This window comes from Paramormyrops kingsleyae, chromosome 16 (genome assembly GCF_048594095.1).
Source record: "Paramormyrops kingsleyae isolate MSU_618 chromosome 16, PKINGS_0.4, whole genome shotgun sequence".
Lineage (NCBI taxonomy): Eukaryota > Metazoa > Chordata > Actinopteri > Osteoglossiformes > Mormyridae > Paramormyrops > Paramormyrops kingsleyae.
Window position 1 is genome coordinate 15195449 of NC_132812.1, and position 18714 is coordinate 15214162.

The 18714-nt window shown below is 49.0% G+C and overlaps 1 protein-coding gene across 2 annotated transcripts in view; it reads left to right on the forward strand.

Moving 5' to 3' along the window:
• Positions 1-18714, forward strand: part of LOC111852276 (electrogenic aspartate/glutamate antiporter SLC25A12, mitochondrial-like) — a 19572-nt gene continuing 858 nt past the window's right edge. The window contains exons 1-16 of one of the 2 annotated variants that reach the window (XM_023827978.2): positions 1-79; positions 741-794; positions 4287-4432; positions 4801-4916; positions 6384-6523; positions 7882-8028; positions 8417-8555; positions 9243-9336; positions 9740-9824; positions 11508-11592; positions 12186-12344; positions 13281-13333; positions 13488-13568; positions 15913-16053; positions 17866-18004; positions 18464-18622. In XM_023827978.2, the coding sequence (XP_023683746.2) occupies positions 68-79; positions 741-794; positions 4287-4432; positions 4801-4916; positions 6384-6523; positions 7882-8028; positions 8417-8555; positions 9243-9336; positions 9740-9824; positions 11508-11592; positions 12186-12344; positions 13281-13333; positions 13488-13568; positions 15913-16053; positions 17866-18004; positions 18464-18622 (1750 nt within the window). In that variant the 5' untranslated portion in view covers positions 1-67. Of the gene's footprint in view, positions 208-740; positions 795-4286; positions 4433-4800; positions 4917-6383; positions 6524-7881; positions 8029-8416; positions 8556-9242; positions 9337-9739; positions 9825-11507; positions 11593-12185; positions 12345-13280; positions 13334-13487; positions 13569-15912; positions 16054-17865; positions 18005-18463; positions 18623-18714 lie in introns of both variants that reach the window. The other variant, XM_023827979.2, reaches the window with a different exon arrangement.

The following is an 18714-nucleotide window of genomic DNA, read 5'->3' on the forward strand; positions in this document are numbered from 1 at the left end:
ATCTCCCGCTAACCGGGATATTAACTTTCCCAGTCGCAGTGCGATTGCGCGGCACGTCACTCCCAGCATGGCGGCCAAGGTGACTCCGACGCCTCTGAGTTTATCCCTCTTGCTTAAATTTCTCTATTTTTTTAAAGCCTTTTGTTAAGTGAGTGGCGGTGTGTTAAGACATTCGTATTAAATGAATCGGATTGTTAAAAGTGCACTGTAAGTGGCAGGTATCATTTCTGCGTTTACGGCCGGCTAAGTTAACTGGCCTTGGAGTCAGTTGCACGCTGTTAATTGTAACGTTTTTTTAGTTAGCTGCTTACTCTGAAAATCTGTTGATATTCAGAATAGTTACATTGTCATTCCTGATCGTGTGCTGGTTACTTTGTTAATGACCCCGTTTTTAATAGCTGTATGTTGTCTGTGACTTTTTTGAATTTCCTATTGATTTCATTGACTTCCTTGAAGGCAACTTGTTCTCTTTCATCTTTCACGTTCGTAGTTTGATAGGAAGTTTATCTGATGATATTGGCAGCGCGTTTCTTTTAGCTTGTCCGGTAATCTGTCTTTTATGTGCTGGTTTCTTTCCTGTAAAGGGTGCTAAATGCAGTAAATCGCTGCTACTGTGGATTGTTATCTTCTGTCCTGTGTAATTTACTTTGCCATTCATAAACGCGTGCGATCATTTCCCCCCCATATCATCACAAATATCCCTCTCTCATTAAAACCCCTCTTTGCGGTGCTTTGCCTAGGTGCAGTCGACCAGAAGAGCCGATCCTAATGAACTGAAGACTATCTTCTTGAAGGTAAACTATTTCGATCGCATTAAGGCAATATAATTTGTTATTTATCTTAATTGCTTTAACTTAATCTTCAGAATTAACTCCGGTCTGCGTCGATGATAACTTCCTGCTTGGGCTGTTAAGATGTCTGAAGGGTGTTTAAAGGTCGATATCGTTATTTGGCCGCTCCGTATAAATGATTCGTTTTCGGTACTTTATCAATGTAGTTCTCCGTGAAAGCTAATATACGTCATATATTTGCTTTATTCACTATGTAATCGCCTAGATAATCTGACATTGAAAATGCATGATGCTGGTATTTCTTTAAATGTGTCATTATAGTTGTCATTCTAAACCCACTGTCATTGACTCTCCCAATGACTATACTCAAAAATAATAGTATGGAATAGTATATATATATTAATACTTCTGTTCCTTCTTTCACACAGTCCAGGGCCAGGCCATCGGTTTGACTGTGAATTTTCTTGTGACCTGAATGACATGTAGTTGGGGTCTCGTCTTAGTCACCACTGAGAGTTTTGTTGGTTGTGGAGGACTGTCCACTCGTATCTATGAAGAGAGTAGAAGGCTGCCTGAGTGTCTCGTGTAGCTCGTGTCCATTGTGTGAGTGAAAAGGTCAGACTCGCGGCTGGGCTAATTCCGGACCCGGAGATTCTCCTCGTGATTTATTTTAGACGCTGACATTTGCGTGGTCTTTGGAGATGTGCTGCCGGAGTGTGCCCGCCGCGTCGTGCTTCTGCTGTGTCGGCTTGCCGTGTGTGTGTCACTGGTGTCATGGCCGCTATGCAGGGAGTACCGTGGCCTCCGTCTGACTTTATGTGGTGTGTGTGTGTGTGTGTGTGTGTCACTGGTGTCATGGCCGCTATGCGGGGAGTACCGTGGCCTCCGTCTGACTTTATGTGGTGTGTGTGTGTGTGTGTGTGTGTGTGTAAGTGAGTGAGTTTTTATGTTCCCCACATTTCTTCCTGTACCTAAAAAATGTGTGTAGGTGAATCAGTATCTCTAAATTGCCCATTTTGTTTGTGTGTGTGTGCGTGTGTGCATGTGCACGCGCACATGCATGTGCCATCTGATTGGCTGCCAATTGCGTATATATGTGTGTGTGCGCCTTGTGATTGGTTGGGAGTTGCCCATCATGTATATATGTGTGTGCGCCTTGTCATTGACTGGCAATTGCCCATCGTCTGTATACGTATGTGCGGCTTGTGATTGACTAGCAAATGCCCATCGTCTATAAATGTGTGCGGCTTGTGATTGGCTGGCAATTGCCCATCGTCTGTATATGTATGTGCGGCTTGTGATTGGCTGGCAATTGCCCATCGTCTGTATATGTATGTGCGGCTTGTGATTGGCTGGCAATTTCTCATGATCTGTACATGTGTTGCGGCTTGTGATTGGCTGGCAATTGCCCATCGTTTATATATGTATGTATGTATGTGTTGTAATTGGCTGACAGTTTCCCATCATCTGTATTCGTGTGTGTGGCTTGTGATTGGCTGGCAATTGCCCATCGTGTATATGTGCCTGAGAGACTCCAGGCTCACTGTAACCCTGTACTGAATAAGCAGTTATAAGAAATAGACAGTTAGACCTACTGGGATGTATTCCCAGTAGTATGGCCCCTCCCAGCCTGCTTTCCGGGAGGTTTGTTTCATGCACAGATGAGGAGAGGCCCATCTGCACGCTGAAGTGCAAGCGGGCGGCTGTAGTGGCGGCGCGCATGCAAACGAGAGCTCTTTGTTGCAGGTAAAGTTGCGTGTTTGACTCATCGCCTTTTAACAGTTGCAACCACGCCGCCCCGGACCACTCCGTGCCAGTTTAGCTGCCCCGCAGTCATCGACTCAATAACTGCGACAAAAGTTTTTAATTCGCCATGAAAAATTAATCATCCAGTGGGTCGTGCTACTGTAGTTTAAAACAATTGGATAAATGGGCTACTGTATATAAGAGGACCATTCACACCAGTTATGAAAATTATGCTTCAGCGATTTGCTTCATTTGATGATTAAGTGCTTGTTAAGAGGCATGTAATGTTAGTGAAATCAAGCGTAGTGGTATAGTGAAGCTGTAGATAAATTGGTTGGAATTAATACTCCCTCATTACTGCGGTATAATTTTCTGTTCTTGTGTTTCCTTCGATTCCTATTCTGAGATACCTGTGCGGGGTGTGGCTCTGGGGGTTAGGACTAGGTCACTGAAATTAGAAGGTTATTAGTTCAAGTCCCATGGTCAGTAGAGTGATTTCACCACTGCGCAACACCTTTAAGCAGTTGCTCCAGGAACTAGCCGACCCTTCTTTCTCAGAGTGTATGTTGCTTTGAATAAAAGCATTTGCTATGGAAATAAAGGTGTTTTGTATGGCTTTTCAGTTTTTTTTTCTTTATTTACCAATTCGTATGGGGTCTTATTGAATGGTGCGTAGAGTCGACTCTTCTGCATCGCGACTTTCCCCGTCGCAGTTTCGATACCTCGGGGTCGGCATAAGAAATTTTTTTGTGAGTTTTGCGAAAGCCGCAGACGACATGCGAAGGCCAGCACATAAGCGGATTAATAACTTATAAATGCGTAAAATCTGTGTGCAGTGCTGTTTTGGAGGATGCCTAGGGCGTGTACAGAAGCCTGTCACATGATCTCTCGCAGTGATCTCGCAGTGATCTTTGTATCTCGCCTTCCTTGTATCTTTAAGCATTGTCTCGCTCCACTTCTATGCTTGCTTTACTGTGGTTTGTCCCAGATCGTGGGGGACCTATGACTCAGACCCAGGTGATGAGGATGGGTCGGCTGTGTTTTCCCATATTGTTGTTCACATCTTAATATCTTGTGTGTTTGAAGAAACAGTGCCAAGCTAGCACCCTCATGTCTTTGTTTATCTATTCATTATCTTTTAAGTGGTGTTGTACTCATTTGTGCTCATAAATGGTGATATGCGAGACTTCTCTGCCTGGCTAGATTTGCACATGAATTTCTAAATAGGACCTCATTGCTCTTCTGTTTGGAAATAATCGCGAAAACATTAAACTCATCCTTGGCGATGCCATGGAAATCAATCCCCTGAGACACTGAAAGCTCGGCCGGATCATTCTTTAAATTTTTGTTTTTTTTGCCTGTTTTTGTTTGTTTTACAAGGAGGGTACTTTTAAAAACGCTGTTTGAAGTAATTCACAATTTGACTGGAGTTTTAATGATTGTATTGGGTTTTTTAAGTATAGTATAATAGCACAGTAACTGGAATTGGTTCAGGGGAAAAAAGTCTAGAACATCTGGATTTTTTTTTATGGACATCTGAGTAGCCTGCCTATCTGTGGAGGTGTTCACAGACAAAATGACGGGGTCTGGTTCCAAAGAAGGCCTTTCTGCATTTCTGTGGGCATTAGCAACCTCAGATGTACAGTCAGAGGAGAGTTATTTAGTTTCTTAGCTGTTGAGGCAGGTAGTGTTTTGTGGGCGTTCCTTTCATACAAGTATGGCCATCACTGTGTGTGTGTGTTTCCACAGTACGCCAGCGTGACGGATAAGGATGGCGAGCATTACATGACTCCCGGTGACTTCGTGCAGAACTTCCTGGGTCTGCACACACAGGTCCATCACAACCCCAAGACCGTGCAGCTCATCGCTGCTGTGGCTGACACCACAAAGGATGGGTGAGCTAATTTGGGGGGGGGGATGTAGGGGTCGGCGTTCAGCAGAAACGGTGAACAGACCTTTACGCTGTCTGAAATGGATGACTGAGTTGGCTGTGAAGGCTGCTGTTCCGCTCTGCTCCACTCTCAAAGGTTCAAGAATTTCCAGAGTCAAATACTTCCAGCTTCTGAAAGTAAAAGAAATGATCAAGGCCTCAGCCCCAGAGACGCTGTGCTGTTTTTAATTTAAAGCATTACAATCGTCATCGGTTTCGGGGTGTAGTTGTATCGCATCTCTTGAGGGTCAAACACAAACGACAATGTGGAAAGTGGTGAGGCTTCTGTTTGTTTGGGTGTCTGCTAACTGAGCACCTCTCCTCCCCAAACAGATTGATCTCTTTTCAGGAGTTCCTGGCCTTTGAGTCTGTCCTCTGTGTCTCAGACGCCCTGTTCATCGTAGCCTTCCAGCTGTTTGACAAGACCGGCACGGGCAATGTCTCCTTCGGTAGGAACCATCCGCCTGACTCATTACCTATGATGACACACGTTTATGCTGCTGTTGACGACAGTCAACATGTCGGGCCATTATGGCCAAAAGCAGAAGGCCAGGAGGTATTTCATGAAGCAGGATGTCCTGCTTTGTCAGATAACTTGTCAGGTTTAAGGTAGTTTGAGCTACATTTAAGTGTACGAAGAAACAGTCCATTTAGCCCACACTACCTTAAATCCAACAAGTTATCCAGCTAAGCAAGAAGTCCTGCTTTGTGAAATGGTTTGAAATTCAACCTCGCATGCAGAGAGACGCATACCGACACACAAGCGCATGGCTCTCTTTGTAGATACAATGCACTGTTTTGTAATTCATTTAGTTATTTTCGAAAATCGAATCGATCCTCGTTTAAATAGTTAAATTCTTTCTAAAGAGGATTAGTCAAGCAATTCGATCCTGTAGGTTTGTCTTTCACATACTTGTGTCAGTGGTTGGCAGAGCTGGCAGACATTCTGGGGAAGCATTCCAAGCCGTATCCCAGTAAAGGTCTCGGCTGATAGTTTGATAGTCTGCAGCTATGCTTACTGGGGCCTCACTGGCTGGCTGGTCAGTGCTGGCAATGTAGCCCCCCCCCCCCCCCCACTGGTGGCCTGGTCAGTGCTGGTAAGGTATGGACCCTCCCCCCCACCCGAAAGAAAACAGATATTTGCATCAATTTTGTCTGCTTGCCAGGTTTGCCCTACTTCCACACACTAGTAGAACAGGTTCTGTTGTGCAGAGCAGTAACTTGTCATTAATGCAGTGTGGCTTGTGTACCAAGGTTTACAAATTGCATTTTGGTTCCAGGAAAAAAATAGTCTATTTGTTGATTGTACGTCATCTCCCTCAGTTTTGTTTCAGCTCTGCCACATCTATGTGCCGCGCCCTGACATTTATTGGTTATCAATTCTGTTATTTCATTGCCCGCCCCCTCTTTTGTCTCATTTCCTTTGTCCAGTCATGATGTTTGATTCTCCTCACGAGACACACGGCAGCAGTAGCTGCTCTTGGTGTTTGTGTTCCAGCGTTTCTGTAAAACGCGCCGCGCAGGTCAAGCATGTCATAGCTACTTCGCTGTAATTATCAGGACAATGGTGTGGCATTTTTATGCAGCGATTATTGTCGTGTCACTTTCCTGTCATTGCCTGAGGGGGATTTTTCATATTGACCTGACCTCAAGTAGTTTTTCCATGATTAATAAGTGAAAGTTTTGGTGAGAAAATTAAATATTGACTTTTTTGTGCTTATGACACAGAATGACACTACTTTTGTATTTTGTTTATTAGCATTATTTTCCAAGCCTGTTCCCTTAATTTCAGCAGTTTGCTCCTGATTTATAATGTTCTTTTGATGGTGAATTAGGGAGACGCTACAATCGGCCAGAGCTGTGGATGAAAGTGCTTTAAATGAGTGTTTGAGTCAGTTGTGGTGGTGTTGTTGCAGAGAATGTCCGAGACATTTTCAGCCAGACCACGGTCCACCAGCACATCCCGTTCAACTGGGACGGCGAGTTCATCAGGCTGCACTTCGGCCATGACAGGACGAAGCATCTCAGCTACTTGGAGTTCACGCAGTTCCTGCAGGTGGGGGCTGTGCGGGGGGGTGGTTGTGGTTCCTGCTACAGATCAGTTGCCAAGGAATTTCCAAGGAATTGTACATCGCCAAAAAACAGTGTGGTAGTAAATGGGCTGCGATGGGATGGTGCTGAATCCTTGGTTATTCCCTGTCCTGCTCCCATCGCTTCCGGAAGAGGCACCGGACCCCCCGTGACCCCGCATTAGGCACCGGACCCCCCGTGACCCCGCATTTCACAAGTGGGTATAGTGAATGGATTGATGAACAGAATGGCAAGTGCAGTGCAGTAAGAAAATGCTTTTTCACATTAAAAAAATACTACAATTTTCATTTTTTTTCCACCACACACTTCACAACCCACCAGTTAAGAAATAGTGCTGTGACTAAGGAGGGGGGGAGGGGGCCATGCAGACAGGAAGCGGACTGTAGTTACCCCATCAGACTCACACAGGACATGTGCAGCGTGGCACCAGCACTACGAGGTTGGTACTGGCAGGAGCAAACGAGTATTCCTGCAGCCGGTTATTAAAATAGTGAAGCAGCCCTTCTGCGTCTTTTATAGAGCCAGTAAACATACAGCATAGCTGCATGTGTGAGTCTGGGCTGAGCGAGAAGCCCCTTGGGTGCGGACTCAGCCCCGGTAGCCCTGGCAGCGCACGGCGGGCGATGCTCTGCAGGGGGCTCTGTGTCATGGCCCTGGCCGGTCCTGCTGAGCCAGGATCCACCTCTGCTTTTACCACGGGCCGTATTTCCACGCGTTATCTCTCTGTGCGGGCAAACCAAAGACTTGTGGGAGGGTGTTGATTACTCATGGTGGGTGGCACTCGCTGTCTGAGGTGATGTGACCCTCTTTACGGGGTTGGGGGATGTTTGGCGGTACCTGGAGTTTCTTTATCTCCAGTGTGTTTGTAAGATTAAGATTAAGATTGGCTTTATTGATCCCTGGTGGAACTTCTGGTGCATACGGCTGCGAGAACGTAGATGAAGTCTTAAGGCAGTAAACATGGTGCAAACAAATTCAAAAAGTACAGGAACAGAATATCCTGAAAAAACAAAGTGTTAGAATTCGGAGGAAATAAATATTAAGGGTAATAAATTAGCAGTGGTAATCCAGATAGCACCAGCCTTGTACTATTACATAGGTGGGTCACTTGCTGGCTTGTTACGGGTGGGGGTAGGGGTGGTATTTTGGGAGGTGTTGAGATGTCTCCTGTCAATGTCTAATCTTCATATCGGACATTTTCTGTCCATCGTTGCAAAGATGGCAGCTGTCCCCCGTTTTGACCTTGGTCGGGTTCTCAGGTCCTCTGCCCCCCCTCCCCCCCCCTTGGTTGGGTTCTCAGGTCCTCTGTAACCCCCCCCGTAGGAGCTGCAGCTGGAACACGCCCGGCAGGCCTTCGCGCAGAAGGACAAGGGCAAGAACGGCGCCATCTCTGCCCTGGACTTCAGCGACATTATGGTCACCATCCGCCACCACATGCTGACGCCCTTCGTGGAGGAGAACCTGGTCTCGGTGAGTGGGCCGCTCAGGACTCCCGGTCCCTGCCCTGGGGGACACCCCGGGACACCCCCACGGCAGCCCTGTCATCCATCGGCCTGTCTCGGGCAAGTCGAGTCAGTCACATGATTACAGTTCGGGTGAGGCTGGGAAACAGTCCTGCCAGCTGATAATTCAATTACTGAGGGGGGAAAAAAAAGGTACTAATCCAGTAATTTCTCAAGTGCTGCACTTCTGTTTCCTGTTATGAAGTTTTTCAGTAGATACTTTCCTTTTTAATGAGGCACCTTGTCTGGCTCTTTCGCTTACAGCTGTGTAGGTGTGCAAGTATCTTTTTGTGTTAAATTAGATATTGATTTTAATCATTTCTTTCCTAAAATGAAATCCGCCTTGTCCTTCACAGGCTGTAGGGGGCGGTACATCCCATGTGGTGAGCTTCTCCTACTTCAATGCCTTTAACTCGCTGCTCAACAACATGGAGCTGATCCGCAAGATCTACAGCACGCTGGCGGGCTCTCGGAAGGACACGCTCGTCACCAAAGGTGCCTGCCCTGTCAATGTGCCCAAGACGGTGTGAGATGTTGCAATATCCTGCTAATGGTGGTAAAGTTGTCATGTGACCTGACACCACAGCTGTCAGACCGGATTGGAAGTGGTTCTGGATCACGTCCAGGCCAGGCAGTTTGCGTCCAGATTAAACTTATTTCCTTCACAACATCAATAATGCTTCATATACACCGTAAAGTGGCTGGGTGGTATATGAATGAATGAATGCCTTTTATTGTCACTATACACATGTATGATGAGATTAAGAACAGCACTTTCAGTGCAGACATGTACACACGACAAACAATAAACAAATAGTGCAAAAGTTCATTTGGAATTTGGAATAAATAACTAAATAGGGTTTTAAATATATGAATATACAATGTGATATGCAGTGTGGGTTATCGCACATTATTTAGATATTACACGGTAATAATGATCATGTGATATTGCACAGTATACGGTGTTGCACAGTTATCAGTACCATTTAGGTAATGGATATTGTTGTTAGAAGGTTCAGCCGCATATATGCCTTTTCATGCGCTGCCCGGCCCTCTGTATCTACTGCATGACAAAGACGGTCTGCTCCCTTTGCCCATCAGAAGGTGCTGTTACTCTCAGCGAGTTGCTTTCGTCACCCTGACGGTCCCCCCCCCCACCCCTGTCCATTTCCCCCAAACCAGAGGAGTTCATCCACGCCGCCAACAAGTTTGGCCAGATCACTCCCATGGAGGTGGACATCCTCTACCAGCTGTCCGGCCTGCACTCGCACTCCGGGTAACCTGCCCCTCCCGCTCGCCGACCTTTATCTGTACTATGGTGTGTAGATCAACCCCCCCCCATCCCAGACGTATTTAATATTGCTCATGTAATGCAGTCTGGGCCACCATTAACACCTCTGTTTATTGGGTGTCTTTCTCACACACTCTGTAAAAGCGGCCTCTGAATGATGGGTGGGGGGGGGGGCTGCATCCCGCTGGCGTCCTGTGTGCCTGGGGTGGGGGAGAGCTTGGCCCGCTTCGGGCGGTCTGCGGCCAGATTTGTTTGCCTGTTGTTTATACGCACAGCATATTAAACCCCCCAGTTAAGAGGCTGTTAAGAGGCCAGTGGAAAATGTGACATCAGTCTCTGCAAGGGATGCTGGGAACAGTCGTAACGACGCCCCCTTTTGCGCCCCAAGGCGGCTGAACCTACCGGACATCGAGAGAATAGCACCCTTGGAGGAGGGAGCCCTGCCACACCACCTGGCCCAGATCCAGAGACAGGTAGATGAAACACTCATGGAGCTCCTGGCAGGCAGGGGGCGCTCTTGAGTAAAGCCCCTGAAAGCTTGCTGTTACACACAGATATACTGTACACCATGACCTTTAAAGACACAGAACTGTGAGCCTTGGTACAGATAACTGAAGCACGATTGTCAGGGAAACTTGGGTACAGGCAATTCTCAAATGACGTAAGTAGTCTGTTGTACAAGCTCTTGATGAAAGTCAGATTTGCCTTTACATACCATTCAAGATGCCATTTAAGGTATACATTGCATGAAAAGAGTGTACATTTGCTTTACTTCTGAGATAATGTGTCTACGTAATGGAATAGGTAAATACGTTGATTACTGTGGTATACAGCAATACATCATGCTATTGCGAACACTGAAAAGGGCAAGTTGGTGGCGACTAGTAATGGAGATCCTTTCTATAAATAGACCACCTAAATTGCGACCTGCAGTATTGGCCAAGATTGACACATTGGACTGATACTGACATCTTCACTTTTAACGGATATTGGCCAAAACCAGTATGTTAACCAGTGTATTGTGCATCTCTAATAAAACTGTATAATGTTTACTTTTTGATTGCTTTTTATAATTTTTATGAGAAATCAAAATTTGTATCAGGTTTTTCAACAAATTTAGTTATTAGATTAGTCAACTAATAATAAAAAAGTCATTAGATTGATAGCATTAGCTGCAGCGCTAATTTCATTCCTGGCACATCACCTTTTGGGGTTAGTGTTTCCGTAAACTCTATGCATCTTTTATTATTATAATTTTTTTTTTGCGTAAATCTGGATTTACTTATGTCCGTTTCACGCAAGTCAAGAACTGCCTGTAAATGGTCACGTAAATCCCAGACAGACGTCATCGTCTGTTACCTCACTGCGGTGAGGAAGGACCGCTCGTAATATCCTCGCAGTAAAAGGCTGCTGCTTTTAATGCGAGGTGCCACATGAATGTGGATCTGAATTGTGTAATGTGTTCTCTCTTTTTTTTTTTTTTGGGTGGGGGGCTTACTAGTGTAAAGAGCCCCTGATGGTCTTCATGTTAGGGTTAGGGTCCAAGAGCTGTTCCCGTCAAAGCAGGTGGTTAGTCCTGTACGGACCAAGGGGTGGGTCATACACCCAGGATTTAAACGGAAAAGTCTCTGATGTCAAAAGCGTCGTGGGGGTGGGAGAATCGGGGGTGGGGGGTCAGGCATGATAATCCAGCAGTTCCCGCGAGCCCCTCTCTGGAAGCGGGTAATTACGTGCAGGCTTTGATCATAGCAGTGCTCTCGTTAGCGGTGCGCCCACGGTGGGCTCCTGCTGTGACCCAGGCTGGGAGGGGGCGTGGCCTGGTGGAGCCTGGAGGGGGGTGGGCCGGAACGCCGCGCCGGTAGATGCTTATCTGACCGCGGAAAAGCTGGTTAGAAAGTAATCTTGGCTTGGGCTGTGAGGGGCTGGGTACATGTGGACAAACATGAAAGATGAAAATGGCTGCCTTGCCGAAGGGGGTGTCTTTCTGGGGGTTGATGCCCCCACCCCCGACATTCTGGCGCTCACTGCCTTGACGAGAAGTGCTCTCACTCCTGTATCTGTCAGTCAGTAGTTAGTTGTATGGAAGTTGATTCAAGTGCACCCCCCTCCCTGATTTGAATCCTGGTTTCTCCCCCCCCCCCCCCTGCCTCCCACAGCAGGCCTATGGAGATATCTCCCGGCCAGTCTGGCTCCAGGCAGCCGAATCTGCCTACAGGTTCACCCTGGGCTCCATCGCCGGAGGTGAGTGACACATCCCTGGCTTTTGGGGGAGGGGGGTTTGGGTAACCTGAGCCGGGCAGGTCGGCACTCTGTGATGGGCAGGGGGGGCCTTTCATCCCCGCCTCTGATCTGTCACCCCGCATTGTGCTACCTCGTCCCCACTGGCTCCAGCCTGTCGTTGGGCCTCAAAGTGACTCATGCCTTCAATCGCCGCTGTTAGTGGGGGCTAAGGGTGACCCATATGCCCAAGTCTCTCTCCCCCAAACCACCCCCCCCCAGAACAAACGCTGACATACCGCAGCTGGGAGGTACAGTTAGCCTTTTTCATGTCAGACAAGAAGTGACACACAGCTGTTTATGGTGCTGGCGAGTCAGACGCTGCCCCTGCCTTTGCCCCGCCCACCGTGGCCCCGCCCACCCGCCATGTGGAGTCACAGCTGTCTGACTAGCTGCTTTGTTACCTTTTCTTTGATCTGTAGGCGGTGCCGGTATCCTAAATCATAGGCCTGTTTTATGGACCCTATATGATGAACAGTGAGTGTATGTGTGTGTGCGTGTGTGTGTGCGTGTACGCGCTGTCCCTGACGGTGTGTCCTCTGTGCCCCCTCTCGCAGCCACTGGGGCCACAGCGGTCTACCCCATCGACCTGGTGAAGACCCGCATGCAGAACCAGCGCTCCACAGGCTCCTTTGTGGGAGAGCTGATGTACAAGAACAGCTTCGACTGCGCCAAGAAGGTGCTGCGATACGAGGGCTTCTTTGGCTTCTACAGAGGTAATGGTGCTGGGATCTGGACCCTGTGGGTGCTGGGATCTGGACCCTGTGGGTGCTGAGATGCAGGGGCCTCAATTAACCAATAAGGTTCACCTCCCCCCACTTTCTTGATTGACAAGTACACCAATGTAGGAAAATAACTTCTGTAAGTAATCAAATAGAGCATGGTGCTAACAACACAAAGGTTGTGGGTTCAAATCCCAGAAATTGTAACCCTTCACTTTACTGTAACTGACTTTAGGCCTGTCATTCCTTTCCGCCTCCCATACTCCCACAAGTGGCAGACCCACACAGTGGAAGCTCCCCATAGCTGCATGCCATGATTGGTCAGCCTACATTCCTGTCAGCCCCAGTGAATGCTGGGAACATTGTGTGCTGCTGTGAAAACCAGCCAGACCCCGGCGCTGGCTTTTTTGTAGCTGTCCCATGCTCCCACCATGACAGGGCGCCCCGAGGTGCTCAGCATGTTGGACCTGAGCATTTCATTAGTGCAGCCTGTCAAATGAGCCAGCAGCCTGGCCTGAAACCAGTCTGGGAAAATCATCGTTTCCAGTTTAATCTCTGTATTTAAAATCACTCAACTGTTGGGTAGGACTGTCCATTTAAAAAAATATAAATAGCATTAATCACCTCATTTGTCTCTGTATTACCTGCCTCACTTTAGACTAAAGCTTTTGCCAAATAAATAAATGAAAATGACTAATAAATTAGTATCACCAGAAAGTACAGGAAAAATCTGTGCAGTTTTATAGAAAAATAAAACATAAAAGTTAACAATCCCTATAAAAACAAAGCTGGGAATTTGCTGAAGGAAATCCAGGCGGTGAATTAAAGCTGACATATGCTACATTAATATACGGATATGCAGGGCTGCCTAATCGGCATGAAAAGGCTCCTTCTTATGATCTCTCTGGAAATGGCTTTTTCCCCCCCCAGGTCTCCTGCCTCAGCTTATTGGTGTCGCCCCAGAGAAAGCTATCAAACTCACGGTAGGTCTCTGCCGTGCTGGGAACATGTCCAGTAACAGGCGCCCGGTAGGAAAGGCTCTGGTTACCCACTCCAGGAGAATGGGGGGGGGGTGTGGTTGAGGGCCAGATTCTCCTCCTGTTCTGGTCCAGCTCATTCTTTGGTGTTGCTCTACAGGTTAACGACTTCGTCAGGGACAAATTCACCGAAAAAGATAACACCATCCCACTGTTTGCAGAGATCCTGGCTGGCGGATGTGTGAGTCCCGTGGGGGGGTTCTGGGAGGCTTGGGGAGGGGGGGTGGGGTGGGGGGGGGGGGGCAGACAGCGATCCCAGCTTTCCTTTGTGTAGAGCAGGGGTGGCTAATCTTATCCGCAAAGGGCCGGTGTGTGTGCGGGTGTTTGGGATAACCTGTAGGTCAGCTGTTCAAACCCAGGTGTGAGGACCCTTCAGCCAATCAGTCCTCTAATTAGTCCTCTAATTAGGGAGCTGCAGCAAAAACCTGCATACTCAATGGTAAGATTGGCCACCCCTGGTGTAGAGACCGGTTTGACTAATTTTCCAATTTTTCCCGGATGTGAAATTCCCTGCTGATGGCCTTTTCCACTGAGAAGATGATCTGATTGGTTTTCTCAGAATAGTTCACGTTTTATCCACCTTATTGAACAAACATAGATAATGCACAATAAGTTCCTTACAGTAGATGGATGGTAATTAATGGGATTCAGGGCGGGGCAGCGGGATTTTCAGAAATGAGCGATTGCAGGTCCACCAGCATATTCCCTGTGTGTTCCTCGCCAGCTCTGTCTGTTCTCTGCTTAGGGATCCTCGTTGTTTTCCAAATAGCTCTCAAGCGTAAATAAATAGGCTTGACTCGGGCACAAAGTACAGTACGGTGCTGTGAAAACACAGTGTGAGGTCATGGGCAATCTGCAGGGGAGAAATGTCTTTGTTTTTCTGCAGCCGATTTCATAGGAAATGAGTGGATTTGCGCTTTGTCTTGCTGTTACAGTGAAACGCAGATAAACTGAGCCGGCTTGCTCATTCCTGGGTGCATATTATGGACATAGGTAATCATTTGCAGGTCAGAGTTGTTCTGGAAGGTCGAAACAGGAAGCCGTCTTTGTCCATGTTGACACCCTACATCTCCTAGTGGGGAGTCTGACTCTAAATATGCTAGTTAGTCTCTGAACCCAACAATTAGGAACCGTTTCAGAAGTTACAACCCCGAGCCGCTCTATTTTTGTCCCGGCTAAAAATATATATACACGCGGGCCGCCTTCCATGTCACATCCGCACGGCCCGCGTTCTGAAACGCCAGCAGGAGAGCCGGAGTCATTCCTGCTGGCGGGTGGCCTGGGAGGAAGTGGCGGTCTGACGTGTAGGGTGGGTCACCTCTGAGGTCACGACCTCTGCCAGGCCCTAATTGAAGAGAGAAGCCCCGCAGGGGTATGGGTACAGCTGCCCAAGGCCGGCGTGATTGAGTTTGACAGCCAGGCTCGTACCAGAGGCCTAACCTCTCAGTGCTGTGTGCGTAGGCCTGGGACACACCTGTGTTTAATAACCACCACCCCCAGGAAGATTTGCTTGGTGGTACTGCCTCGTGCCCCCCCCCCCCCCCCACACGTGTCACGTGACCCCCATCTGTGCATAATATCATTTCCACGCTGAGGTTGGTAAATGGAAACGTGTTTTCAGTTTGTCCGGCCTGCCCGTTTCAGGGGTGTGTGTCAGTGTTGTGTGACTAATGCAGATTGCTAGGAAAGATAACTGGGGGGGGGTGAGGGGGGCACAGGGGACTTATGAATGAGCCCTCAGAGGAGGTGGCCGTGTCCTCCCCAGCCGGATCTGCTCGGGCTTTTTTTGGACCGGAGCTCGGATGTTTACAGAGGGAACCTCTGCCCCGTGTGTCACAGAGTATCGCGGCAGCGTCGATTAGATTTTCGACGCGTGATAAATGGGGGCCCAGAGTCGACGCCTGGGGGCATTCCTGCCAGGTCCCCTTGGGGGGGGCGAAGGGGCAAGAGGGCTGGGGCCGGGGGGTCAGGGTGCAGGGTAGGCTGGAGATGTAGCCCTGACCTCTGCAGCCTCCTCTCAATGCCTGCTTGTTCTCCAGCTTATCAGGTCTATCTGCTACAAGGAGTGTAACAAAAAAACCCTTTAATTGAGTTTACACATCCACTTTGGTCAGATTTAGATCATTATCGGGCCACGTCCTGGTAGCTTTGGCAGTGGGGTGAGTCGGTGCAAGGCTGGATTCCGGGTGCTGAGGCCCTGGGTTTGTTCTGGGGGAGGAGAGAATCTTAATCTGGACAGTCAACAGTGGAAACGCGGCCAGAGCGCAGAGCTTTATGTCAGGTAATCCTCACTGATGGGTGGCTCAAGGAAGCACCCAGCCTCTTATTTGCAGAATCTGCAGTGTTTAACTGTGGAATTACATGGATTTGTGGTGGTTGATTGAGTGGATGTGGGACAGATCATGGTCTGGAAGGGGCCCCCTCCGGTGTAGGCTTCTCTCACAACCCCCCCCCCCCCCCACCACCTCTCATGCCAACTCCCCCCTCCCACATAATGACATGTGTTCCTCTGCTGCCCCCACCAGGCAGGAGGATCCCAAGTCATCTTCACTAACCCGCTGGAGATTGTGAAGATCCGGCTGCAGGTGGCGGGTGAGATCACCACAGGGCCCCGTGTCAGTGCCCTCAACGTGGTGCGCGACCTGGGCTTCTTTGGACTCTATAAGGTGCTTACCGCCGTGCACGCGACCGGCTCACTCCGCATTACCGCCATGCACGCCACCGGCTCACTCCGCATTACCGCCGTGCACGCGACCGGCTCACTCCGCATTACCGCCGTGCACGCGACCGGCTCACTCCGCATTACCGCCGTGCACGCGACCGGCTCACTCCGCCTTCCTGCTCGGACACCCCACCGGCTCACTCCGCTGTCCTTTCAGAGTAACAGACGTAGACTGCGCTACACATCCAGCATACAGCCTGAACACACACCTGACTGGCATCTCTAACACACCAGCCTTCTGCTAGCAATGTGCGTCACAGTGACAAAGGGTGAAAGTCACTTACATGTCACACGAACATCACCTGACTACAGCAGTATTAAAGATGAGTAGGGAGGCAAGAGCCCACTGTAGACTGCATAGTCATGAGCGTCCAACACGTAAATAATTGGTCTGAAGTAGCATAGCTGAGGGAGGGGAGCTTCCTGGATTGGGACAAAACAATAGTGGTGGAAATGTGGAACATGGGGGAAATAGTGTAATTGTGTGGAATGATGAAAAAAGACGGTGCTCCATGATCCACAAAGCATAAGAATGCAGTTATTCATCTTCCAGGGTCTTTCCTGGAAACTGTAGGTTGTGGTTTCTGCTCCCCCAGCCTAAGCCGATGGAGATTCCTTGAAGAGAAGGGAACGAGATTTCCGGAAAACAGGGGGGGGGTGGGGGGGGAGTCTGGTTAGAGTTGGTTTTATTAGCAGTATATATTTTTTTTTGGTTGCCTCACCGATCTTTTGCACAGGAGTAAATCGTTTGACCCCCAACAGTCACGAAAACAGTTGGTATGTATCTCCGACTGTTATTGTGCTCTGTGACGTGATGAACGGCATCTGCCTTGTTGATATCGGCTCTCTGGAGTGACTTGAAGCAATCAGGGACTGTAAATAAAGATCTTCCAAAACCGCTGATTAGAACTGCTCCCCAGACGTGAGCCGCGGACGGCACCGTCTGCTGACGCCGGCTTCGACGCCGCGCCGTGACAATCACACAGTCAGCCCAAACCGGTGTTTATGCCACTGGCGGCGTGCAACGGCAAATTAGCGCGAAGATTACGCTTCCTCCGCCCGCCGCCGCCGCCCGAGCGCTAGCGGGATTTCTCGCATCTGGCGCCATGTGTTCATGTCATGGCCTCCTCTTTAATGAGTAGCAGACAGTATGGAGCTCCTCTTTACAGCATGCATTTCTTCCTGGTGATGTGGTACCTGAGTGTGAACATTTCGGAGGGTGGGGGGCTGCCATACTTTAGTGTACTGGTGTATAAAAAAAAAAAAAAAACATTTATATTGCTCACACCAGTATTGTCAATAATAATACATTTGTGTGGCCACAGTGGACCCTCCCCAAGCCCCCAGGGTCTTGTTTGAAGTTGGTGGGGGGGGCACCGGGTCAGTGTCTGGGGATCCTCTGGTGCATCATTAAAAGTGCTGTGAACAATCACAAAAAAATTACCTGCAAATGAAATAATGCGAACCGAAATAAAGCCTGAATTGTATCCGTGTTCTTAAAACAAATTTTTCAAAAGCAAACAGTTTTGCTTTATTTAACGGATGCTTTAGAACCTTACAGAAATTCAGCTTTCAAAAAGTCAACTAGCTGAGCTGAACTTCCATTGAACGCCCAGCTACGAGTTGCTTTTTCTTTAGCCGCATCTCTGCTCGCTAAAGAAACTCCGTTCTCTTTGAGTGGTTGGTGTCTGTTAGAATCCGCCGCTTGCCGGGCAGGCCGCGCCGTGACCTCTGTGCCGTCCGTCTGTGTCCCCAGGGAGCGAAGGCCTGCTTCCTGCGCGACATCCCCTTCTCGGCCATCTACTTCCCCGTCTACGCCCACACCAAGGCGGCGCTGGCGGACGAGCAGGGCAGGCTAGGGGCGCTGCAGCTGCTGACCGCCGGCGCCATCGCAGGTGACTCATTAGGGGATGATTAGCCGCTACAGACGATTACGCCTCTACGCCGTTTCCTCCCCCCCCGCGGCCGCATCGGGCAGCTTGTCATGTAATGGAGGAATAAACCGGGAACGCCAGCCCCCGGCGCCCCGACAAAGTCCCTCGCCACGGATAGCAGGGACCCTGGCTATGGAGACCTGCCCTGCTAGCATTTTATACCGGACAGATTGTCTGCATTTGTTATTCATGACATGGGTGTTTGAGGTATTTTTGGTAACTAATAGTATGGAGGAAACTTGGGGGGCGAGATTGCTTGCTTCTAGTATTAAAAAGCACAACGGCGAGGCATTAGAGTGAAATAGCGTCCTCGGGGCTTGGGGCTAATCATGCGATGCCGCATTGTTGAGGTGGGGCGTCACATAGGGGTCAGGCCCCAGGAAAGGGCTTCATTATGCGCCGGGATAAATCTCCCTTCAGGCGTCCCCGCCGCCTCCCTGGTGACCCCCGCTGATGTCATCAAGACGAGACTGCAGGTGGCGGCCCGCGCGGGACAGACGACCTACAGCGGCGTCATCGACTGCTTCCGGAAGATTCTGCATGAGGAGGGCTTCCGTGCGCTCTGGAAGGGAGCGGGAGGTAGGCGAGCCCCCCCCCCTAAATGAGTGGTGTCATGCCCAGGAAAGGAGGCCCGCCATGGTTCCTGTAATTGGCGGAACCACTGGCCGGGA